The sequence below is a fragment of the Physcomitrium patens genome, chromosome 12 (assembly GCF_059467195.1).
Source record: "Physcomitrium patens ecotype Gransden chromosome 12, ASM5946719v1, whole genome shotgun sequence".
In the NCBI taxonomy this organism is placed as follows: domain Eukaryota; kingdom Viridiplantae; phylum Streptophyta; class Bryopsida; order Funariales; family Funariaceae; genus Physcomitrium; species Physcomitrium patens.
This window is the reverse complement of record NC_143421.1, coordinates 3430999-3455216: the sequence shown is the minus strand read 5'-3', so window position 1 is coordinate 3455216 and position 24218 is coordinate 3430999. Positions and strand designations below refer to the sequence as shown.

The 24218-nt window shown below is 31.3% G+C and overlaps 1 protein-coding gene across 3 annotated transcripts; it reads left to right on the top strand.

The window, feature by feature from the left end:
* The first annotated feature begins 16542 nt into the window (after positions 1-16542).
* Positions 16543-23993, top strand: LOC112290000 (pentatricopeptide repeat-containing protein At4g21880, mitochondrial). Of its 3 annotated transcripts, XM_090254608.1 has the most exons (17): positions 16638-16825; positions 16973-17237; positions 17865-18301; positions 18518-18845; positions 19274-19450; positions 19580-19647; positions 19882-19989; positions 20270-20383; positions 20511-20606; positions 20790-20888; positions 21050-21178; positions 21398-21502; positions 21798-21965; positions 22174-22337; positions 22739-22808; positions 22921-23156; positions 23599-23993. In XM_090254608.1, exons 2-17 carry the CDS (start codon positions 17120-17122, stop codon positions 23846-23848), a joined length of 2667 nt encoding a protein of 888 aa, XP_090110734.1. In that variant the 5' UTR covers positions 16638-16825; positions 16973-17119; the 3' UTR covers positions 23849-23993. The 3 variants fall into 3 exon arrangements, with proteins under 3 accessions (XP_024391600.1, XP_024391603.1, XP_090110734.1); XM_024535832.3 differs by having other exon boundaries at positions 16543-17237; XM_024535835.3 differs by lacking the exon at positions 17865-18301 and having other exon boundaries at positions 16591-17237.
* The last annotated feature ends 225 nt before the right edge of the window (positions 23994-24218 follow it).

Below are 24218 nucleotides of genomic sequence, written 5' to 3'. Positions count from 1 at the left end.
TAAGAACGTCAAAGAACATGAAATACATGTCCGTCAAGTATTACAAAAACTTAGAGATGCAGGATTGTATGCCAAGATAGAAAAGTGTGTATTTCACACTGCTCAAGTTGATTTTTTAGGATACATCATTTCAAATGATGGTCTCATGATGGATTCTAAGAAAGTCCAAACAATCATGGATTGGAAGATTCCAAGGACAGTAAGAGATGTCCAATGTTTCTTAGGATTTGCCAATTACTATTGGATCTTCATCAAAGATTTCTCACGAGTTGCAGCTCCACTTATACGCTTGACTAGTAGAGATAAATTTCAATGGAATCAAGAAGCGGAAGCAGCATTTGAAGCCTTGAAGACATCGTTTGTCTCTGCACCAGTCTTATATCGTGTTGACTTTTCCAAGGTATTTTTTATGGAAACAGCTGCATCAAATTTTACCTTGGGTGCAGTTTTATCACAAATGGGAACAGATGACAAACTTCATCCGATAGCTTTTCATTCAAGAAAATTCTCATAAGCCGAGATCAATTATGAGATCTACAATAAAGAGCTTCTTGCGATCATGGATTCTTTTCAAGAATGGCATCATTATCTAGGAGGCGCTTCTAGTCCAGTCACTGTGTATACAGATCACAAGAACCTCGAGTATTTCATGTCAGCACACATGTTGAATCGTCGTCAAGCTCGTTGGAGTATGTCTTTGTCAAGATTTGAGTTCATTATCACTTATCGGCTAGGAAAACAACAAGGTTTATCCGATGCCCTATCTAAACGTTCTTATTTTGCACCAAAAGAAGGAGATGTAGCTTTTGAGCAACAAAGAACGGTCCTCTTGAAACCTGAGCAATTTCATCTCCGAGCAATGAAATCAACATTGACTGTTGATTTAACTTTCTTTAAGCAAGTTCAGTTAAGTATGCCTTCAGACCCTCTTGTTTATGATATCAAGAACAATTCTTCTAAATCTCATGATCCATCTAAATTTGAATTCAAGAACAACCTACTCTATTTCGAAGGACACCTATATGTTCCAGAAGGAGAAGCACGTTTACGTGTTCTTTAAGCACGTCATGATTTTTCAGCAGCAGGACACTTTGGATATAATAAGACTTTGGAACTCATATCAAGAGATTTTTGGTGGCCTCAAATGTGGAAGTCAGTCAAAGACTTTGTACAATTATGTAATATTTGTTCAAGATCAAAAACTCCTCGTCATCGACCTTACGGACTTCTTCAGCCATTACCTATACCAGAACAACCATGGTCTTCTGTTTCTATGGATTTCATCACAGATCTTCCAAGCTCAAGATCTTATGATTCTATATTTGTGATAGTAGATCGTTTCACCAAGATGGCACATTTTGTGCCATGTACAAAATCTATCACAGGTGAAGAAACAGCTAAGCTTTTCATTGATAACATCTATCGCTATCATGGATTACCTAAAGATATCATATCAGATAGGGGAACTCAATTTGTATCGAGATTCTCGAGGATCCTTTTCAAGATTTTAAAAGTGGACATAAAGCTATCTTCGGCTTTCCATCCTCAAACTTATGGACAAATAGAGCGCTTAAATCAAGTCTTGGAGCACTATTTAAGGTGTACCATCAACTACCAACAAGATGATTGGACAACCCTTCTGCCATTGGCAGAGTTTGCTTATAATAATATGGTACATTCCTCCACGCAACAAACACCTTTCTTTGCCAATTATGGCTATCATCCACGACTTGATGCTTTTGATTTTTCAAAAGTTGATAATCCTGCAGCAGAAGATATGGCAAATCGGTTGTCAGAGTTACATGCAATAATGAAGGTGCAATTGAAGGAAGCTCAAGAACAACAAAAGATAAACACAGATGTATATCGTAAGGAGCAACCACAACTCAACATGGGTGATAAGGTATGGCTACTTCGTCGCAATATCAAGACTACTTGTTCTTGTGACAAGTTGGACTATCGAAGGCTGAGACCATTTTCTATTTCTGTACAAATCAATTCAATTGCATATCGTTTACATCTCTCGGAGTCAATAATAATCCATCCAGTATTTCATGTGTCTCTTCTTGAACCACACAAGATAGTGGACATACCAAGAAGACGACAAGCTCCACCTCCTCCTATAGAAGTGGATAATAATGAAGAATTTGAAATAGAAGAAGTCTTAGATTTAAGGCGGCACCGAAATAAATTAGAATATCTTGTCCATTGGCTCAGATATGGTATTAGTGAATGCACATGAGAGCCAATAAAGAATCTTTCAAATGCAGCAAAGGCGATGGAGGCTTTTTATCGACGACATCCATCAAAATCAAGATGAAAACCTTCTTTATAAAAGAAACAATATCTAGGCAAGATAACATTCTACTTTCAATCATTGTTTGTAGCTTTTTTGTAGTTGTGATGCTCAAGAGATGGAGAAGCAACAACTAGTGGATTCGACTCAAGAGCCTTCATTTGTTGACCTACCGGATGAGACATTACGATTGTCACAACCTTCAAGACGACGTAATTGAGATAAAGATCTGCAAGAATGATATGTTCTTCCTTGAATAGATGGCGAGATACAATGCGTTTGGTATCACGATTTGGGAAGGGACTTTCCATGTTTGGTGATTTTGCTAGAGGTAGAAACAACTCTTTATGGTGTTCCAAATATTCTATTCGAAGGAAGTTACGAAGGCCTCAACAATGATCAAATAACTGGGTGGTCTTCCCGCCCTGGTATGGGACACTACCTATGGTTGAGAGGCCCTATCAATCATCTTCGAAGAGAACAAAGATCAGAATATGTGGCGAATACAATTCGTCGCATCATAGATTTCCTCAACATATGATGACCGCTCCTCGTGGAACTCGTCTCTAGAAGGGGGGGGTAATGTCACGGCCATAATCATGTAAGCTAATAATTACATATAGAAATAGGTAGAAGTAAGTAAAAGTAGATAAAAGTAAGTTAATTCTATAATATTTAATATGGAAGCTTCCTAGAAACTTCATAGACGCTGCTTTGACTTCATAGGTGTCTTTAATTGATTTTTTGGATTAGAAATGTGGTCAACAAGTTGGCCATGTGCCACACATGTTGTTAGCTTGAAGATCAAGCTAACTATGTGGCCCACACGTAGAAAAACTTGCCTTGTAAGTCAAGGCATGTGTCCTACAAAGTCAACACACATTGGAGGTCCTATAGAATGTCGCCACATAGCCCCTAGTTAGATAGTATATATAGAGACAAGAGTGAAGCTTCTTCACTCTTGTCAACTCTTTTCTTGCTTCTAGTCTAATTTCAAGGGTCTCTAGTTTTCTTGTCTTTTGGCAATAGCCATTCCTGTTTCTCTTTCAATATATATATTTGTTTATTTACCTCTCTTTGAGTGAAGGCTCACTTTTCTGATTTGTTTTTTATCGAGTTCTTGTCCTTGACAGGTAATCCGTAACTTCTAATATGCTTATATCCTATCAAAAAAAAGAGGTAATCCACTCTTAATCAAGATTAGACAAAGCTCTGATATTATAGGTGTACTCTTGTCAATCTATCAAGGACAAAAACTTGATGAAAAATTAATTTAGACAAGTGAGCGTTTACTCAAAGAAAGGTAACAAAATATAAATAAATAAGTATGTATATTGAAAGAGAAACTAGAATGGCTATTGCCAAAAGACAAGAAAACTAGAGACCCTTGAAACTAGACTGGAAGCAAGTAAAGAATTGACAAAAGTGAAGAAGGCTTCACTCTTGTCTCTATATATATTATCCAACTAGGGACTACAAGGCGACGTTCTGTAGAACCTCCAATATATGTTGACTTTGTAGGACACATGGCTTAACTTACAAGGCAAGTTTTCTACGTGTGGGCCACATAGTTAGCTTAATCTTCAAGCTTATAACATGTGTGGCACATGGCGAACTTGTTGACCACGTTTCTAATCCAAAAAGTCAATTAAAGACACCTATGAAGTCAAAGCAGCATCTATAAAGCTTCTAAGAAGCTTTCATATTAAATACTATAGAATTAACTTACTTTTACTTACTTTTACTTACTTCCACCTATTTGTATATGTAATTACTAGCTTATATGAGTATGTCCATGACAGCAATTCGACAAGATTTTGGCTAAGTTTTTTTTAAGAATGTGTATAATCATAGAAGTAAATTTTGTACATAAATTTTGTGGTATTTGATTTTTGGATTTTTGAGATATATGAAAATGGTCCTTGTAAGTTAGGATTTAGATTAACTACTAGGATTTCTAAGATGGTAGAAGATTAGTAGCAAATTTACTATTCTTTGTTTTTATAATAAAACTTAAAGATAATAGATACATTATTTAAAAATTTGAGAAAAACTGAACAATTGGATTAAGAGATATAAGATTGTAAAGTTTGATGAAAAAAATTCTTTGAAAAAAAATAAAAAATAAAAAGAAAAAATATTATATTATATTTTTAGCTTTTATAAAAAATAAAGAGGTTTTGGCTATCAAGACTTTATATATAACTTAAAAGTGAATAAAATCTCTTATTGAATTTTAGTCAATAAGTTAAAAGTAAATTTTTTATAGTTAGATATTCCTTGTATTTTCAGATTGCAAATCATATTATATGACAAAATATTCTCTTATTTGACAATGCATTAGGTACTTGGTTGTGGAAGATAAAACTATTCTTTGAAAAAATCTCAAAAACCATAATATGTTTTATCCATATAAAAAAAATGTAATGTAAATTTTAATTCAAAAGTACTTAAAGCCAATACAAAGTACTTAAAAGTACTCTTCTTAGTAACTTCAATCATACACAAATACCAATTGCCTTATTTCTTTTATAATTAGGTAATTTTGATTTTTTGTTATAAGCCCTAATCCTAATCAATAAGCCTTGGTAAGCTATAACTACTAATCCAATCGTCTACTCGGTACAAAGTTTTGCACAAAAATACTACTATAAGCCTATTACATACTTAGAAAAATTCAATCTAGTCCAACTTACAAATTGTGAAAAAAAGTGCAAAAACCACATTGATATCACTTGGCTGCTAATTTGAAAGTTGATGCAAATGTTCAAGTAGCAATTTCTCCTTCTATAATAATTAATTTCAATTCAAATTCAATATATAGCTTGATCTTAAAGTCTTCTACAATTGTACCAAATTTCACCTTGATTTGACTAATAGATCTTTAAATATCATAGAAATCCTACTCAATCCCAAATTACCAATTTCTTATATCTTCTTGTATTAAAATCCAAGTATCTTTCAATTGTATCATTAAATTAATAAAAAAAATTAAATACACTTAGTTCATTTAATGAACTAAGTACTATCAAATTTTGAATTATAAATGTGACACCAATTGCATGAATTAATTGAAAGTACTAACTCTAATTGTATTGCATAATTTCCAAATCACTAATACAAACCTTGATTTTGAACAAAAATTACAAATTCATTCCAAATCTTCTAAAAACAAGCTTTATATGTTTAAAATCAACTTAAAGCTAGCTTCAAAATTCTAATTTTTGATCTTCAAATGCCTTCTTGTTTTATCGTTGGTAATTATTTTAGTCACTAGAGGTTTGATTTTGACCTTATTCTACAAATGGTCGACCCTCAGATATCAATCTAATCTATTTTAGGAATATTTTAGCCTAGCTCTACTCTCAATTCAATGCTAATATCAACTATGTTAATTATTTATCTCTTTTTAATCTAATTTTACTAATTTTATGGCCTTTTTAAGATAATAAAAGAGTTTATATAGCCTAAAAGGTAAAATTATTAATTAACCTTTAATGTACTAGCTATTAAGACAAAAAAATATACTAAGATATTTTTATAAAAATCATGTTTAAATATCTTGAATTATTATTAAATCAAGATATTAAATTATTAATTAAAATTTTATTTTTGATTAAATTTTTATCATATAGTTATGTCGTAGGATAGCAATGGCTTATAACAACCTTGTAGGAGGCACAACACCACCTTCTTATGACATAGAATTTATAGAAGCAGTACACGGATAACCACCACCAATATAAGAACTTTTAGGAGGGTGGCTTGGTATTTCTTTCTAATGCCAATTTTCTACTTGCTACATCAACTCAAATCTATAAGTTGACACCTTAGTGTCTTTGACCTTTCTCATTCTTATAGTATTTTTTAATATTGCATATTGCCTTAAGCTTCTGCCACATATTCAAGTCTATCCAATCTTCTATATTTTGCAATTCAAGGAGTTTTATATTGAGCCAAGGTACTTTTAGGACTCATATCAACCACTACTACTACCACCAATTGTAATTGATGATCAATAAAAGTATGAAATAGACAATATTTTAAAGCATCGCTACTTTTGTTGTGATAATAGACATCTATAACTTTAATACGAAGTCCTCTAAAAAGATTATTCTATTTATAATGCAATGTAAGATCCTACAAAAAATAATCCACTATCAAGAAATAATTTGGAGATACCATTGGGAGCAAAACAAGGATGTTTTACATCAAAGGAGGTAGATTAATTGTAAAAAGATATGAATAAGATATTTATATTGTTGATGCATAGAGATAGGTAGTTGAAGCTATATGTAAGAAGTTTTTAGAAGTTTTTAGAAGTTTCTAAAATTGAGACTAGATTGGTGGTCTATATAGAATCTATCATGAAACATTCTAAAATGAGCTTAAAATGATTATTTAGATAGAATCTATTATTTGGAACATTCTAAAAAGTTCCAAGATGATTGCACAAAGTATAAATAAGATTTATTAGGGCCATTTGGATATCCAATCAAGTATTCCTTTCATCCCTTTTCCTTAATAAAATTTGGTTTTGTACTTTTCTATCCAATTCTATTCTATTGTCTTTTGCTTGATTTTACTTTTTATGTTGTATTCTAATTTTACTCAATTTTATTCTAATTTATATTGTCCTATGTTGTTACAAGATATATATTTCTATAGATTAGAAGAATCTTAGATCTTCAAAATAATCTAGTCTCATTTCAATCATCTACAACTTGATCATTTTGACTACTCAAAAGTTAATAATCTTACAATAAGAGATTTGGTAAATCATTTTTTTGAGCTACATACAACAATAAAGGTAAAATTTAAAGAAGCTTAAAAACAAGAAAAAACCAATATAAATGCCTATCATAAAAAGCAACCTCAATTCCGCATTGGCAATAAGGTATGATTATTTTATCACAATATCAAGATTAGCCATCATTGTAACAAGTTGGATTATTGTAGGCTTGGACTATTTTTTATTTGTGAACAACTCAATCTACTTGCTTATTAATTAAATCTATTGTAGTCTATGAAGATCTATTTCATATTCTATATGTCTCTTTTTGAATCATATAAGATAATATATATTTTAAGAAAAGATAAATGTCACTTCTTTTTATAGAAAAGAATAATAATTATAAATTTGAGAAAAAAGAAGTCTTAAACTCAAGGCAATACTAAAATAAGTTAGAATATTTTGTTCATTGGCATAGATATGATATTAATAAATAAACATAGAATCAAGCTAAGAATCTTACAAATATAATAAAAAAATTGATGCTTTTCATCAAAAACATCTATGAAAATTAAGATGAAGAATAAAAAAACTTTGCTACAAAAGAAACAAGATCTAAAAAAGATATCATTCTACCTTCTATCTTTGTTTATAATTTTTATATATTTATAGCTTTAAAGAAATAGAAAATAAATAACCAACTAATTTAATTCAAGAGCTATTGTTTGATGACTTATTAGACATGACATTATAATTGTTATAGCCTTAAAGAAGAGGTAATATTAATGAAGATGCTAAAAAATGACATGTTCTTCCTTGAATAGATAGCACGATACAATTCATTTGGTATCACAACCTTAGAAGAAACTTCCAATGCTTGATGATTTTATTGAAAGTAGAAATGACTTTTGATGGTATTTCAAGTATTTTATTTAAAAGAAGTTACAAAGGCCTCAATAATGATAAAATTAAGGTGGTCTTTTGACATTGGTAAAGGACACTATTGATGGCTAAGAAGACCTATCAACCATCTTTAAAAGAAATAAAGATTAGAATAGGTAGCAAACACAATTTGATGCATCTTGGACTTCCTTAATATATAATGACCAATCTTCATAGAACTCATTCCTAGAAAAGAGAATAATGCCATTGATACACATATTTATTTAGATATGAAGTACTAGATAAAAAATATATTTATTTTGATTTGATATTATCTTATGATAAAGCTCTTTAGAAGCTTTATAGACACATATTTGACTTTATATATGTTTATAATTGATTAATAGGTTAAACTTGGCCAACAAGATAGTCATGTATTGCATGTATGGATAATTTGTGGTATAAGCTAATCATGTGGCACACTTATAAGAAACTTGTCTTACAAGATAAAATATGTATCTTACAAATTGGACATGTATTGAAGGTCTTATAGAACATCACTACATAGCTTTTAATTAGATAATATATATATAGAAATAAAAATAAAGCCTTTTTTATTCTTGTCAATACATTTCTAGTCCTTAATCTTATTTTAATATTTTTTTAGTTTTTTTTTTTTGGCAATAGTATATTTAATTTAAGATTATACTATTTTTGAATGATTTTTTAGTCTATTTGAATGATACGAGAATTTATTGATCTTTTAATTCTTTGAAATTTATGTCTTTCATACTTGTGTATTTCAAGCAAATTTCACAATATACAACAAATTTGGTAAACTTGATATAAAAAGTTGAGATAGAAGATATTTGAATTTTGTTGTTTATTTGAATTATAACAAATGAAGGCAAGACAATAGAAGGAGGAGCTATAAGTGGTACTTCAATTAGAACTTCAAGTGCAATATGAAGTAGGATTATAAGTAGAGGTATTGGTAGAAGAGAAGGTATTTTGATCCCAATTCTATAGTATATTAGAAGATTTTTCTTTATTTATGTAATAGCAAAAAATTAAAGATCACAAAGAAGATATGGCAAACAAGGCTTTACAAGCATTTTTGATAAAATTCATCAATTCAAAAGAAAAGATATTATAAGTTATTTAAGGTGTTATGTTAAAATAATAGAATTGAAGCATGTTTTTAAAAATGAAATGGTTCAATTATTTGAATTAATATTTGCTCCTAAAATAAAAATTCGTATAAAATCTATTATAGGATATTTTGGAAGTTAATGGAAGAAATTTTTACAATCATTAAAAGATGAATTTTTCTTAAAAGATAGTAATTAGGTTACAAAAAAGTCATGTTTTGAATTGATTAAAAGACCTAAATAGGATCTTTAAGCAACAAAATTATTCAAGGATTTTGAAAGATAATACTCTTATTTATCAAAGAAGAAAAAATAATTATTAGATCTAAGCAAAATGAAGCTTTTTCTTCAAGCGACTAATAGAGAGTTGCAAGAAAAGTTGGAAATTTTACTTGAAGATAAAGAAGAAGAAAAAGAAGGATTTACAACAAATTAGAAGGAAGTATAAGAAGTAATAGGATTTCTTACAAAAAGAAAAAGGAAAAAGAACAAAATTAGGTATTTAAAGACCATTCTAAGAATCTAAGATAAAAATACCTATTAACCATCTTACATCTATGATTCAAAATTTAGTGACTACATCTAAGAAAGAAAAAATGAGAATTGATGAAATCATATATGAAATGAGAGATTTATAAATAAAATTTTTAAAACTTGAAGAAAATGGTTCTATATCAAGAATATTAATAAGACAAAAATTATGACTAATAAAAGATGTGAGTAGGTGTATGTTGTATGATAGTATGGATCATTCAAGAAGAGGGTGTGAAGGTTTTATAGAGGTGCCATGCAAATGATTTTTAATTTTATTTTTAAGATGGTATGATATACTTAAAAGAAAGTAAAAAAAAATAAAAAAAACAAACTTTGATAAAAGAAGAATGAAGGTACTTATAAGGAAAGTATTTAAAGTTTTAAGTAATAAAGCATTAATATATTAAATAAGACAAAATCCAAGTAGATATCTAAGGATAAACCTTAAATTTTTAGAAGAATCTAATTCTTTGTGGTTAAGTGCAATGAATTATGCTGAAAAGAATAAATTTATAAAAAATAATTTAAAAAATTTTAGAGATAATATTTGATAAATCATTAGGTAGAATAATTTTATAGATAATTTATCTATTCATGCATGTATTGCAAAGAGTGATCATAAAGCACTAATTAAGAAACAAAATAAAAATAAAAATAATGAAAAGCCATCAAAAAAGACTACAAGAGAAGAAAAAGCATGACAATAAAAAAAAAATCCTATACATAAAGAGATAATAGATAATGTTTCTACAATATATATATATATATATATATATATATATATGTATATATATATATATATATATATAAAAGAAAAAAAATCCTTGCTTATAAATTAAAATTGGATATTGAGGTTGTTATAGATTTGAAGAAAATATTAGAAAAAAAAAATTTAGGTAAAAAAGTTGAATTTACAATTGGTAAAATTTTAGGAATTATAAAGGATAAATTTCATGAAGTTATGATTTACATAATAAAGAAAAAATAACAATCTATAAAAGATATTATAACATCAAATTCACATAGAACAAAGACAATGAAAAATAGTATAGATGAAGAGCTTAAAATACAAAATATTGGAGATGTTTTATGAGTTAGATTTCCAAAAAAAGAAGATGTGATTCAAGTTTTTAGTCATTTTTTTCAAAATCATTGAGCAAAGGCTACTACAAAAAATTTAGTAAACTTAGAAGAATTAAAAGAACCAATTGTATCATTAATTGATCATGGTTATAAAATTAATTTGATGTCAAAAGAACTATATAAAAAAGAAAAATGACCTAATGATATAGAACATGGATAGATGATGAGATCAACAAAAAATTCAAATAGAGGTTTATATAGGGCTTGCCATAATATCAAGGTCATAATAGGAGGTATTATTTATAAAAAAATCATGAAAAAAATTGAAATAAGATGAAAAAAAAACCATTATCAAATCAAAATTTTGAAGGCCTTGAGGGTTTTTATCATACACCATTGTCAAGTAGGATTGCAATGGATTTAAAAATTTAAAAAAATAAAAAAAATTTCAACTTATTTTTTTAAAAAAAACATATTATCTATTGGATTTATTGAATTAACAAAAGATTGTTTATTATCATTTAAGAGTATTGACAAGATGAAAAGGATGGATAAACGATGTACTAAAAATATTGAGCAAAACTTTAAAGAAAAGAAAAAATTGATTAAGAATGAATTTATTTCAAGAATATTTAAAGAAGTATGATTTGCACATATTTTGAAAGAATTAAATTATTTATTACAATATAGAAGTATTAATGTATATTCTAAAAAAATTATGATAAAATTCAAAGATGTATAGAAAATTTAAGTTTCCAAGAAATATAAGTTGAAACTAAGTATAAATCAATGTAAAAGAAAATTAAACCAATGGCTTTGCTACTACCAATAGATTGTGAAAAAAGGGTGAATATCATTTTAAGGAATCGTAGGAAAATAAAGCATGAATTTACAAATGCTATATTAGATAGATTACAAGTTAAATGTGATGGATTTTTGACAAAATGTGAAAACAATTTAATCTATTCAATGGATGATCTTTACTTAAGATATGATCAATTTTAATTGGCATTACAAAGAGAAAATTTAACTATTATAAAGACTCTATTAAATTTAGTAAAAATGTGTACATTACCTTAAAAGACTACTAATTTAGTGGCTTATATGATGAATGGAATGAATAAAATATCAAAATATTTTTATCAAAAAAGACTATGTATATTTTTAGATAATATTCTAATTAAAAGATATGCAAAAAAAATGAGACATTGGATTAAATGAATTATCAAAGATTTGTTGCAAATCATATTATGGATTGTGAGAAGATTTTATAACAATCAAAAGAAGTATATTTGACCTTATTAAGTCTAAAATTTATATTTGGAATAAATAAGATATTTTTTATTAAGTTCATATATAAATCGTATAAACATAAGTCGAGTATTAAAAAAATTAATATTATTAAAAAATTAAAAGAATGTGCAAACACAATAGAAGTCAAAAGATTTTTAAAAGCATGTATTTTTTTATATATATATAGATATTCCATTTTGCACATGTGATAAATATATTATATGAGTTATTAAGAAAGAATAAAAAAAATTAATGGAAAAAAAAAAAAAAAAACTATAGAAAAAACTATAGAAAAATTGAAAGAACTTCTTTATTTACTTTCAATTTTGAAAAAAAAAATACGAATGTAGAATATCAATGGTATTAATGGTTGATGCAAGTCCAATCAGAATAGGTTGGATAGTTGAATAAGATGATGAATAAGGGAATAGATATGGAGTAAGATTTGGAACAAAGGTTTTGAATATTAGACAAAAGACATATATACAAATAAAAAAAAAAATATATATATATATATATATATATATAGAATGAAGTAATAGCTATGAAAAATAAAAACCAATACTTGATTGATACATTGGTAGTTATAGAAACAAATTGTCTATCTTTATTAGATATGATTATAAATTATTCAACTCTTATTATTGTTATATTAAAATAGATAAAATATATTAAATCTTTAAATTTAGAATTTAAGCATATTACAAGAAAAAATAATTCAATTGCAGATATATTATCAAAAATAAGATATTATGATAAAAAAGATATGATTGATTTAGAAGATGATGTAGGTGCAAAATTTTAGACTAATGTATTATCAAAAAAAAATGTGTATGTTTGAATACACCATTGAAATTATTTTTAAGAGATTTATTTAAAGGTAAATGGAGAGATGTTAAAAAGTATCTAAGCATATTAAAGTAATAAGAGAGTTGGACAAATTAAGAATTTAAGAAAATCCATAAGAAATCCTATTAATATTTTCTACATGATGGATATTTATAGGAATATCCAACAAAGAAGAGAAAAGTACCACAAAGGATGATATGTGGTTTAAAAGCCTAATAAAATATTATCAAGGAATTCCATAAGAGTTTGTGAGTAGTACAAAGGAAAATTTGGACAACTTTTATTTAAGTAAAGGAGAAATATTGGTGGAAAGGCATATAGAAAGATGTGGCTGATTTTATAGGATCATGTGAGATTTGTCAACTTTATTCTAACATTTGGCATTGAAATGGATTACATCTTACTTATCATTTAATACTATGTTATAAGTAGATAGTAGATTTAGTGGCAATGTTTATGGGACTTGGAAAAATAGAGTATTTGATACTTGTATGTAAAGATTTATTGAATATGATTGATGGACAAGCATTAAAAACAAAAAGTAGTGAAACTATATATCAATTTTTTTTAAAAGACGTTGTTTGTTGCTATGGTTGTATTGAAAAAATCTCTATAGATAGAGGTGAATTGGATGCAAAAAAAGCAAGAAAATTCTTTGATAAGATAGGAATTAAATTTTCTTTGATAATAACATATAATCTAGAAGGTAATGGAAGAAGTAAATGTAGACATTTACTTATTGTTAAGACATTAGTAAAAGCATGCAATGGCAAAGTACATCACTAACCTAAGCTAATACCATTTGTATTATGAATAGATGCATAATTCATAGTATAATAACTAGTTATATGCCTTCTAAATTAATGTGTGGACAAAAGTTAGTTATGCCAGTAGAAGAAATAATACCTACGTAGAGAGTGTTGCTTTAGAAGGATGATTTTAATAGAAAAAAGCTATTAGTATTATGAATTCAATAATTGGAAAGAAGACCTAAGAATATTGAAGTAGCAATAGAAAGATTGAAAGAAGCATAAAAAAAGAATAAACAAAGATTTGATAAAATGCATCAACTAGAACCTAAAATAATTGAAAAGGGTAATTGAATCTTAGTCTATGATAATAGTTTGGATAACCAATATAGTACATTACAAAAAAATAATTAAGTATTGGTTTGAACTATATATTATAATAAAATTCATATTTTTTACATACTTGTTAATGATATATACTTGATAATGGTACATACTTGTTATAAAAACTTAATGAAACAAAATTGAAGCCACCTATAATAAATGAGTGAGTTAAGTTATTTAGACAAAAAAATTTATGTACATGTTTTGATGAAGATCAAAATCTATCAAGTGATATTGAAATATAAGTGGAGGAGCAAATTGGAGATCAAGAATTTGACTAAGTTAAAGACAATCCTACATCAATATTTTGAAGAGTCATTAATACATACTAAGAGATGCTTAAGTTTAAGGGAGGTAGACATTGTGTTATAACACGATCATTAGGTGAAAGAGGAAAAAAAATTATACTTTAAAGAGATTAAATAAAAATATTTTAGCAATTTTTTTAAAAAACATAAATAATAGACAAGGAGGTAGTAAAAATTAAAAAGTGTTAAAGCTGCCTTCTTATAAAAGAAGTTTCTACTTACTTTATAAGGCCATAAATAAAGCAAAATAAAATATACTAAGAAATTAAATCATATAGATATCTTTAGGAAGGAGTTAAAAATAGGTTTTAGTAAATATTATCCTAAAATATCAAGAATTGATATCCAAAGAAGACCAATTATGAACTTGGATTAAAATTAGATTCTAAGGTACAAAACCATGTACCTATAGTGATTCTAGGATTTTTTTGGTTAATTAGAGAGTGAAATTTGAAAGCAAATAAGAGAGAGGTTTTTTAAGAGTTAGTTTTATGTGATTTGGAATCATATTGAGTTTTTGAGGGCTTTTCAAAGTGAAAGATGTATTCATGGATTTTGGATTTTAAGAAAAAAAAAAAAATACAATTTTGAATATTGTATGAGTACTATAGCACATTTACAAGTAAAATTTTGTGATTTTTTCATTGTGGTTGTCTTCAATGTATTTGAAAAATTTGATATCAATCAAATAGTTAAATTGAAGGATATGAAAGTTTTATTAAATTAGGATCTTAGATTTTTGAAATTTAAGATCAGTGAGGGTTTTTATGATTCTAAAAAATCCACTAATTAGATTGAAGCTAAAATTAGTAAAAATTATTTAGACTTAGAAATCTACATACCAACCAATTTTTGAAGCAATTAAATAATTTAATAAGGAAAAATAATTGCTCAAAGTTCAACATCTAAATTGGAGAAGAAAGACTGCCAACATCTAAGAGGTTTAGGAGCTTTTTCATTTCATTGATAAGTTCAATTTTTCTCAAATTTTGTATGCTTGTTACTTGCTTGTAGATTAAAATGTGGGTGAAATTTGAGTTGAGATAAATGGTTTGATTAGTATTTATTGAGATTTTAAAACAACTGTAAGGATTGGTTGGGATTTACTTTGAGTTTTCTTGAATTTGTTTAGGATTTTGCTAGGATTGGTTTAGGATTTCATTAAGATTTTATTAGAGTTGGTTTACGGTTTTATTAGAATTTGATTAGGATTGATTTAGGATTTCATTTAGATTTGATTAAGATTGGTTTAGGATTTAACTAGGGATGGTTTTGGATTACATTAGGGTTTAATAAGGCTTCATTTAAGGTTTCTATTTTTAATATTTGTTAAATATTTCTTTAAGATTTTTTTTCTACTTCTTTATGATTTCTTATATATATATATATATATATATATATATATATAAGATTATTTTATAATTTTTTTTATGTTTCTTTTATAAGTTCTTTAAGACTTCTTTTAGAGTTGATTAGAGATGGATTAGCATTGTTATAATTTAATTAGAGTTTGTTTAGGATTCTATTAGAATTGTTAGAACTTTCTTGTTGCAAATTCTATTTTACCTTCTACATCCAAGCACACCTCATGGTATATGAAAATGTAGTAATAGAAAAAATCATTTTACAAAAAAAAAAAAAAAAAAAAAAAAACGAATCTCACTTAAAATCACAAGGTATCCTTGAAAGCTGAGCTCTACAAGACATAATTAAAATTTTATTATCAAATTTAACCCCGCACACATACTCAATTAAAAAAAGAGATGTAGCAAACAATGGAAAATAAAAATATAAACAGTACGCACCAGTTTGAGCATAGCAGAGGCATGAACACCAAACCCGCCACAATTCCCATGACTCTTAATATCTCTGCACACCATTGCTGAGCCATCTTGCACCTGTGGGTCACTTCCACCTCATCTACATAACCAAAAACTACTGAAAACACTCATAATGAAGCTATTTCGACACCAACGTTGTAAGAAATTGTTATCGACATTGCGATGAGCAAATGTTGCCACAAATCAGAGGGAGACATACATAACCTCGCGAATAATTCAGCAATAAAACAAACCAAACGGAAACTCATTATCTTCCAGCGAGAAACTTGTCGTCGCCAGTTCTCAACGAACTATTCACCGATTGTTTCAATCGTTCATTTCTCGTCCATGTTCCCCTATTCATCGTGTTCCTTTTGTCGGAACTGCACACTGTTCGCCATCTGGAATTTGTGTTCATATGGAGAGATTCTTTCCCAGCCAGAAAGTGATACGAAGTCTATTCGACAATTATACGTGGAATGGTCATGCTTTGATCCAAACCCTAAATCTAGATTAAGTTGTTGTTGCCACTTTGTTCTGCTTCATTCCGAAGTGTGCATGCGTCGATGGGTGCTTTACGATCGCGCATTGCAAGCATATCTCAATAAGTTTTTCTAACTGTAGAATACCAATGGTCTGTTGGAATTTAAGGTCCGTTGATTTATAGCATCACTATTTTTTTGAGGATGAGAATCTAAACTGCTTTAGAATCAGTGTTGGTACCGGATATGAGAATTCGCGGAGGTGAGTCTTCATCAATATTACCAGCTCTTCTCCTGCTTGTCGTCAGCTACTTGCGTTGGTTTAGAGCTGCTCAATTGAACCAAGTGCGTTGAGGGATAGGCTTTTCAGCTTGGCTGAGAAAAGAATAATTGGTGGATTGAGGTTTAGTCAGGGTTTTGTCGTGGTGAGAATGGATTGGCGATCTCGTAGGATGAGTCCACAGTGGAATAAGCATATGGCCGAGACGTTCTAGAAGAGATTTTGCGAATGTTTGAAAGGGACTGATGCTGCCGAAGGAGGTGATATCTGTCTGCGATGGCACACATACTGCGACTCCTGTGCCGTGGCTACTTTGTTCAGCGACATCACTTAGTGTCAGCTTCCTCCCGGCGTTTTGCGCACACTTTGGCTGAGTCCTGCGTCCCTGCTGCAGGTTTTTCCCCAAAACTTCTCACATTGTTCTGTCTCACAGGGTTGTTCTACGTTGCACTAAGTTGAATACTTATGTGATAAAGTTGCTTATGTCAGCAACAGGTGCCTTCAAATTTCACGTATTTAATTGAGATTGAGCCCAAAGTGGCGCAAAGAAAATAATGCACTCAAGTAGCTTGTTACGTAAATAAGTACGTGAATGCTATTGCAGGAGGACTTAAATGTGACTTGCAATTTGATTCCGTGACTAAGGTGAAATGTTGTCATCCAATTAAATTTAAAATAAAAGATATTCATCTTCGCCCAAAATAACTATGATTTTATGACATGCCTATTGAATGGGGTCTTGCATGTAATTCTTGTGTGGTACAATGAATTTGATGGTGCGATGTGACAATGTGATGGCTTAGGATTCGCGAGTGTTTTTTGTAGATTTTCTCTTTTGATTCCCAGCACCTGAGATCTTTGGTTTTATCAATTTTAAATTTCTTAAGAGCTTGCGCTAAGCATCATAGGTCTCTATGAATACTTGGTCAGATTGTCGAACGCTTGTAAAGACTTGAAAGTGTTTTTTCTCCACTTCAGAAATCAGCTCATCTCACAATGACCTTCGTCTCAAATTTTGCAGAATCAGATAGTTCAAATGAATTTGTTTCAACAATTTCGTCCTTAGATGCGCAGTTTGCTGAAGAATTTGACAATAACAATGTCCATGCTGCATCCATCAGCAGTTCAAAGGATTGGTCTAGAGACTATCAACTTGATAAAGTCATGACAAGACACCTTGATAGTGCTGTATTGGGTGTGAGACGCCTCTTCGATCTCGTTAAGCAAAATAAGCTTGAAGAGATGTTAGTAGTGCACGATGAATTAGCGGAGAAGGAGAAAGAGACGCTGCATACATCAATGGATGTTGTTATGTATTCTCGTTTAATGACACGTATTCGGGAGTTACGGCCTCATTATGTCCTCCCGGTTTTCCAACGCATGCTGTCTATAGGGGTAGTTCCAAACGTGGTCCCGTACACGATTTTGGTACAGGCTTTCATGGAGATAGTGGCAAGGGTGAGATTCTGCATTTCTGCCGTTGTTTCTTCCGCGCTGCTGTTTCTCTTGGTTTTAATTGGGTGCTGTTTAATTTCTGATTTAAGTAGAAGTTGACGGAAACAGAATACTGAAGATGCGTTAAGATCTCGTGTGTTGACTACATTTTACGGGTCTGAGAATTCAGGAAGCAGAGATCTCACTGTCTGTTTTTATACTGTGCCTAAATGGCTGCAGGAGGATGGGAAAGGTACTAAAGTAGTTTCAGCTACTCAGGAGCTGTACGTGACAAGGGCTTTTGAGTTAATAAAGGAGATGCGAGGCAAGGATATACTTCCCAACAAGTTAACCTATAAGCCCATAATGTCATGGCTTGCTGCTAAGGGAAATGTAGGTCAGTTTCAAGAACTGCGGAAGTTGATGGAAGACGATGGAGTGCCTTTTGATGGAGTATTTAAATACTATGAAATCCAACTTTTTCTGCAGTCACGTGATTTTGAAAGAGCAAAGTCTCTTTACCTTGCTGCTAAGAAGTTGGATCAGAAGCTGCCTTCGTCATTAGATTGTGAGTACTTTCGATGATACTCCATTCAAAAGAGCTGTTCCCAAGATGCATCAACCTTTTTTAATCTCAGGGGAAAACTAAGACTCCTCACATTTTGATAATCAAGAAGCTACTTTTTGGAAATCATAAGAAAATTCTGCAGACTTTTCAGAATTTTTTGTCTGAGAATAACAGTAATTTGCATCATACAATTTATGGATAGAAGAGGCTTTTAATGTCATGACGCCTCTTTTACCAATGATTTGATTTTTTTTCTTCTATATTCTCTTGTACAGTAAAGGTACTTTGTTTTTTTTTTTATTTGTTAGGAGAAGGGCAATTCATCACAAAAGTTATTGTTTTTATAAATGTATTATTCTTGATTTTCTTTCGAGAGATAGGGAAACTGATGGGGCACGCATGATTCAATGGCATGGGAAATATGGTAGCTCGGTTCCTGACGGCATTGGCAAAGGAGGATAACATATCTGTTGTGGTGGACTTGCTCCCGAAAGTTATACCCACCATAAAGTCGAGTGCTAGTGTGGTTACTGCAATGCAGTGTCTCGGCAGACATTTTCAGCGCGATGCTGCTCTGCAAGCCTTCTCTTTGTTGAAAACTAAAGGTACTATGTTGAAGGCAGCATTTCCTTAAAGCGTGAAGTTATCACATCCGTCCGGTCCGGACGATATGCATCCTTATTTTATTACAACTACTTACCAACATTATCTTGAAATGCGGATTGGTATTATAGGTACCAGTGATCAACAAATGACCTTTTACTTGAACGCCTACATCCAAGGATTTAGTCAAGCCGGCAAGGTATAAGCCAAACAACTCATCAAGAGCGCATATCTGCTCTTCTGCACATCTTGATGTTTGCTGATTTCATCAACCATGTAGTAGAGTTGACAAAATCATTTCACAACTGAAGTTTTGGTGATAATGTTCATTTTTCTAAGTAAACAAATGCAGTTTAAGGTTGCCTACGGTGATTGTTTCTTGCGACACTTAATTTGGAATAAAAAATCACACTTCTGTTTGTACTCTTTCCAGCTGGCTGATGCCATAAATGCTTTTAGAGAGCTGGAGATTGTATCTCAGGTCAAGGGAGGACAACATCTGTTCAATATCCTCATAGACTTCTGCTGCAAACAAGGCAAGGTGAGAAGCCCAGCGTTATTCTTTTACAACTATGACCGTTGGTCTAGGAAATTGTAAGATTGGTCTTGTGGGCGTTGTGCTGCTTGTGCTTTCAAGTGGGAGTCTAGACTTCTTTCCTTCTTTCTTTTCTTTCTTTTTTCTGTGTTTTTTAATATATATTTTGATCAAATATTTGGTCAGGTGAGTACCGGAAGATATTGTTGAAGCGTATCCTTCATCCTTGAGAAAGTGTGTTTGAGATTTTTGTTCTGTAAACGCTTTGATTTTACTGTGCTACCAGATTTCTCAAGGCCTTGATTTCTTGGACGAGATGCAAGTAAGAAACTTGGAGCTTTCTTCGTTCTCCTTCAATCCATTTATTCGAGAATTTGGGCGGTGGACAATGATTGATGAGGTAGGTTTACGCTTATGGTGCAATAATTGAGAATATTATATGCTTGGCAGTTTATGTTGATGTGAAAGACACAAGTAGTATGTATGAAAAATAAAGCAAAACTTGGGTTCATGTTGCTGGAAGGTAGGCATTTGAAATGAAAGCGGCAATGCTTCGGCTGGGAGTACAGCCGACTGTTGTGACATACAACTCACTTATAAGTGCTTGTGTCAAGATTGGTGATGTAAGTATAATTCTTCCCAGTCCTGGACATGCTAGATTTCCTGTGTAATTTGAAGACACACACTGAGTTTTGTGAAAAATCAGCTGGTAATGATTGTTCATTCCGTATTGAGCAATATTCCGATTTCTGAGTTTCATCAAAGAAGTCAATGAGATTTACTTGGACAACCTGGAATCGAATCAGTTGGAGAGGGCGTGTAGCTTATTTCCCGAAATGAAGGAGCTTGGTGTGGAGGCCAATACTCACTGCTACAACCCTCTTATTCAAGGCTTTGCTATGCAGGTTATTCACTTACTGATCGGTACACTTTTGTAGTAAGGTTTGAGATCACTTGCAGTGTGCGAGGTAACTAGTGTTCTATCTCGTTTTGTATAGATTTCTTTTCTTCTATCTTAGCTGAAAGTTCAGATGGGAATTTTCTTGTGCTGACATTGTGAAAGCAGGGACGATTTGATCGAGCCCTAGCAGTTATGAGGAGTATGGATGCAGCTGGTGTGAAGCCAGATGTGAACACTTACCGCCTTCTCATATTTGCCTGTTCTCTGAGCAAAGACCAGGACAAGGCAGATCAGGTGACCAGTCAATTGCCTGTGGTATTTTTTTGTGTTGAGCATTTTTCGAAGTAGACCTGTGCACTTCTTACCGACAAAGCGATCCCTTGAGTTCAGCTATCCAGTTTTTCTGTTTAATCATGAGATATCAGGTGGTCACGTAATATACCAGCGGAGACACTTTGATATGATCGTTTTTTCGTATTCTGAAGCCCTTAAAGCTGTAGTGTGGATCTGTAGCTTTTTGCAGAAATGCAAGAGCGTGAAATAAGGCCAGATGAGTCCATATACACTGTGATGATTATTGTATACTCGAAATGTGGCAATGTTGATCGTGGTATCGAGGTAAGCGCATCTCTTTCCCACTTACAGAAGAACTTCTGCTACTCTTCTGCTATGGAGTATTATCTACTTGAACTTTTGAATGAACGATTGATAAATATTTCCTTCATCCAAGTGGCTTGGTTGTGGCGCGGTCACCAACTTATGACGAGTCTTACTCGTACATCAGTTGTATCTCAGTTGATTAGGCTCATAGCACTTTCATGATTGCACGAAAATGAAAGCACCAAAACTCTTTTAACTAAGCAAATCATTCAATAAATAAATGAATAAAACTGAATAATGTCTTTATGTTCAGATGATTAGGAGCCTCGAAAAAAGCGGCGAAACAGCAGGAATTGAGGCCAAGAGTGCCATTTTACATGGGCTTGCTGTTACTGGTCGCCTGGAGGAAGCCTTAGCGTTATATGCAGTTTTCAAAAGGGAACGCCTACTACCACATTCATATGCTGTTGGCACTCTTTTGGTACGTGATTTCCTCTGCTCTCAATGCCTGGATGATCCATATTCCTCATATGGATTTGTCTGTTATTGTCTGTTATCATCAGTCTGATATTGTCTGTTATCATCAGTCTGATATTGTCTGTTGTTGTTTGACTTCGTTGCAGCACTTACTGTTGCAGGATACAAGATATCTTTTTCATTTGGCTCTTGAATTGTATGACTGTATGCAGGCAGCGCTTGGTAAAGTGGGTGATCTGGACAAGATGTTTGAGTTATTTGAGGATGCTCGAGGAGATGGCAAGTGGCCTTTTATGAATTTAAGGCAACGTGCAGAACATCTCAACATTCGGTGCATAAATTCGGTTCTTGCATGTATCCGTCACAACCAACTTGGGTATGCTTTGAGTTTTTTGCAATCTCGTCTCAATTTGTGCTTTATAAGATAACTTTATTGCTTTCCTCTGCATGTTGATTATGCTAACAAATTTATCTCCGATAGTACAATAAGTCCAGATAGCCTTCTCTATGTCTCTAACGAATGAGATGTACCTTCATATTCTAGTGACTCTGCTGTGATCTTACAAGAGGGGCTTGAAAATATATAGATATGTGTTTATATATATATATATATATATATATATATATGTGTGTCTATACACGAAGATGAGATGTAAGGATCTGGTCAACTTGATATATATTTTATTGTCTTTGCTTAAGCTGAGTTTAATTGATGTTTCCTTTTTAAAAGCGTCTCATCTAAGTGGTCTAATTACTGATAACTTAAGAGAACTACAGGCGTGCGATCAGTTTTCTACGAAAGGTGAAGGAAGAGGGCATCGCCGACGAAGGTGTTTTATTCGACAAGGTCGAGACATTATCCATTGCAAGAGTGTAGTTTCAGCTGGTCTTTGGTCTTTGACATGCAGTTTTTGCTTAACAGATATTGAGCTTGTTTGTTTGTTTTATTTTATGCGCAGATTTTTTTGCATATTTCTACCGGAGGGCAAGATGAAAACGAAATGCGCTGGTTAGACGTAAACGATGGTTTTCTAGTGATAAATGCAATGCGAGAGTTGGGATTGCGACCATCTCGAATGTCTTTGGAAGCTCTCCTGGATGGATGTGCTGCCCTGAATGACTCTCAGCAAGCTCATCGAGTGCTTCAAGAGATGGAGCGAGAGGGTCTGCAATTAAATATTTTCTCTATGATCAGGTATCGTATTACTTTAACAGCCTTCTAATATGATTAGACTATATGCTAGGGCTCACACTACATAAAAGCAATCTGGGATAGCATTGTACACTTCATCATTATTGTTTCGTTAATGGTCTTGGAATCTCTTTATCAGGAGTTGTAGTTCCTCCTTACTTTTATCATCCATTAGTTATCGTGCGGATTAGCAGCTGTGTTTCACTTAAATGATGCAGTCTGGTTAGTAATCAGAACAATGAGTTCTTACGAATCTCATCTAGATGTGAAAATTGCTCTTGTCCACAATCCCTCTGAAAGGGTTTGAAGGAAAACATCCACTTCCGTCATCTTCCAACTCTTTTGCATCTGAACGGTATGAATCGACAAGTAATTCGTACATTTTTTCATGAGTTTAACTTTGGAATAAGTGTTTTACTTAGCAAATTGGTCGATTGTTATGCAGGGTGTTCCGTGCATATGTAGCAGGAGAAGATGAAGAGAAAGCATTGGATCTGTTGAACCAAATGCCAGAAGAAGATTTGAAAGACAGTGACGTAAGATTACTGCTTGTTCAGATACTTCAACCACATTATGTGGCAGCTGCAGATTCACCGATTGCTGCAGAAGCACTAGAAACGTTGCCAAGGGTCCGGGAAAAAGTAGACGAATTGCTGGGAGGGAACATGATACCAGATACGGACATAGTTTTATGAGACATCTCTGATGGTAATCGAACACTGTAAGGAGCACCATGGAGCTGCCAATAATATAGGATTTTCACAATCTCAACCACAATACTATTCTTTAGAATAAGGATCACTAATCAAAAGTTTGTGAAATAATTTATTGGTGTTTTAATGCAACCATTTTGAAGCTAAGACAAAAATCTAAGTAAAAATTAGGGTTATTTTTAATTCATTAGGGATTAGAGAGCTTAAAGAGATAATATGTTTGTTAATAATGGAGTGATTTTATTATAGTTTGGACTAGATTAAATCAATTAAAGACTAGCAAGGAATTTTTTATGGATAGGCAAGCAATCTAATATTATCATAGATATACATATATATCTAAATTAGAAGT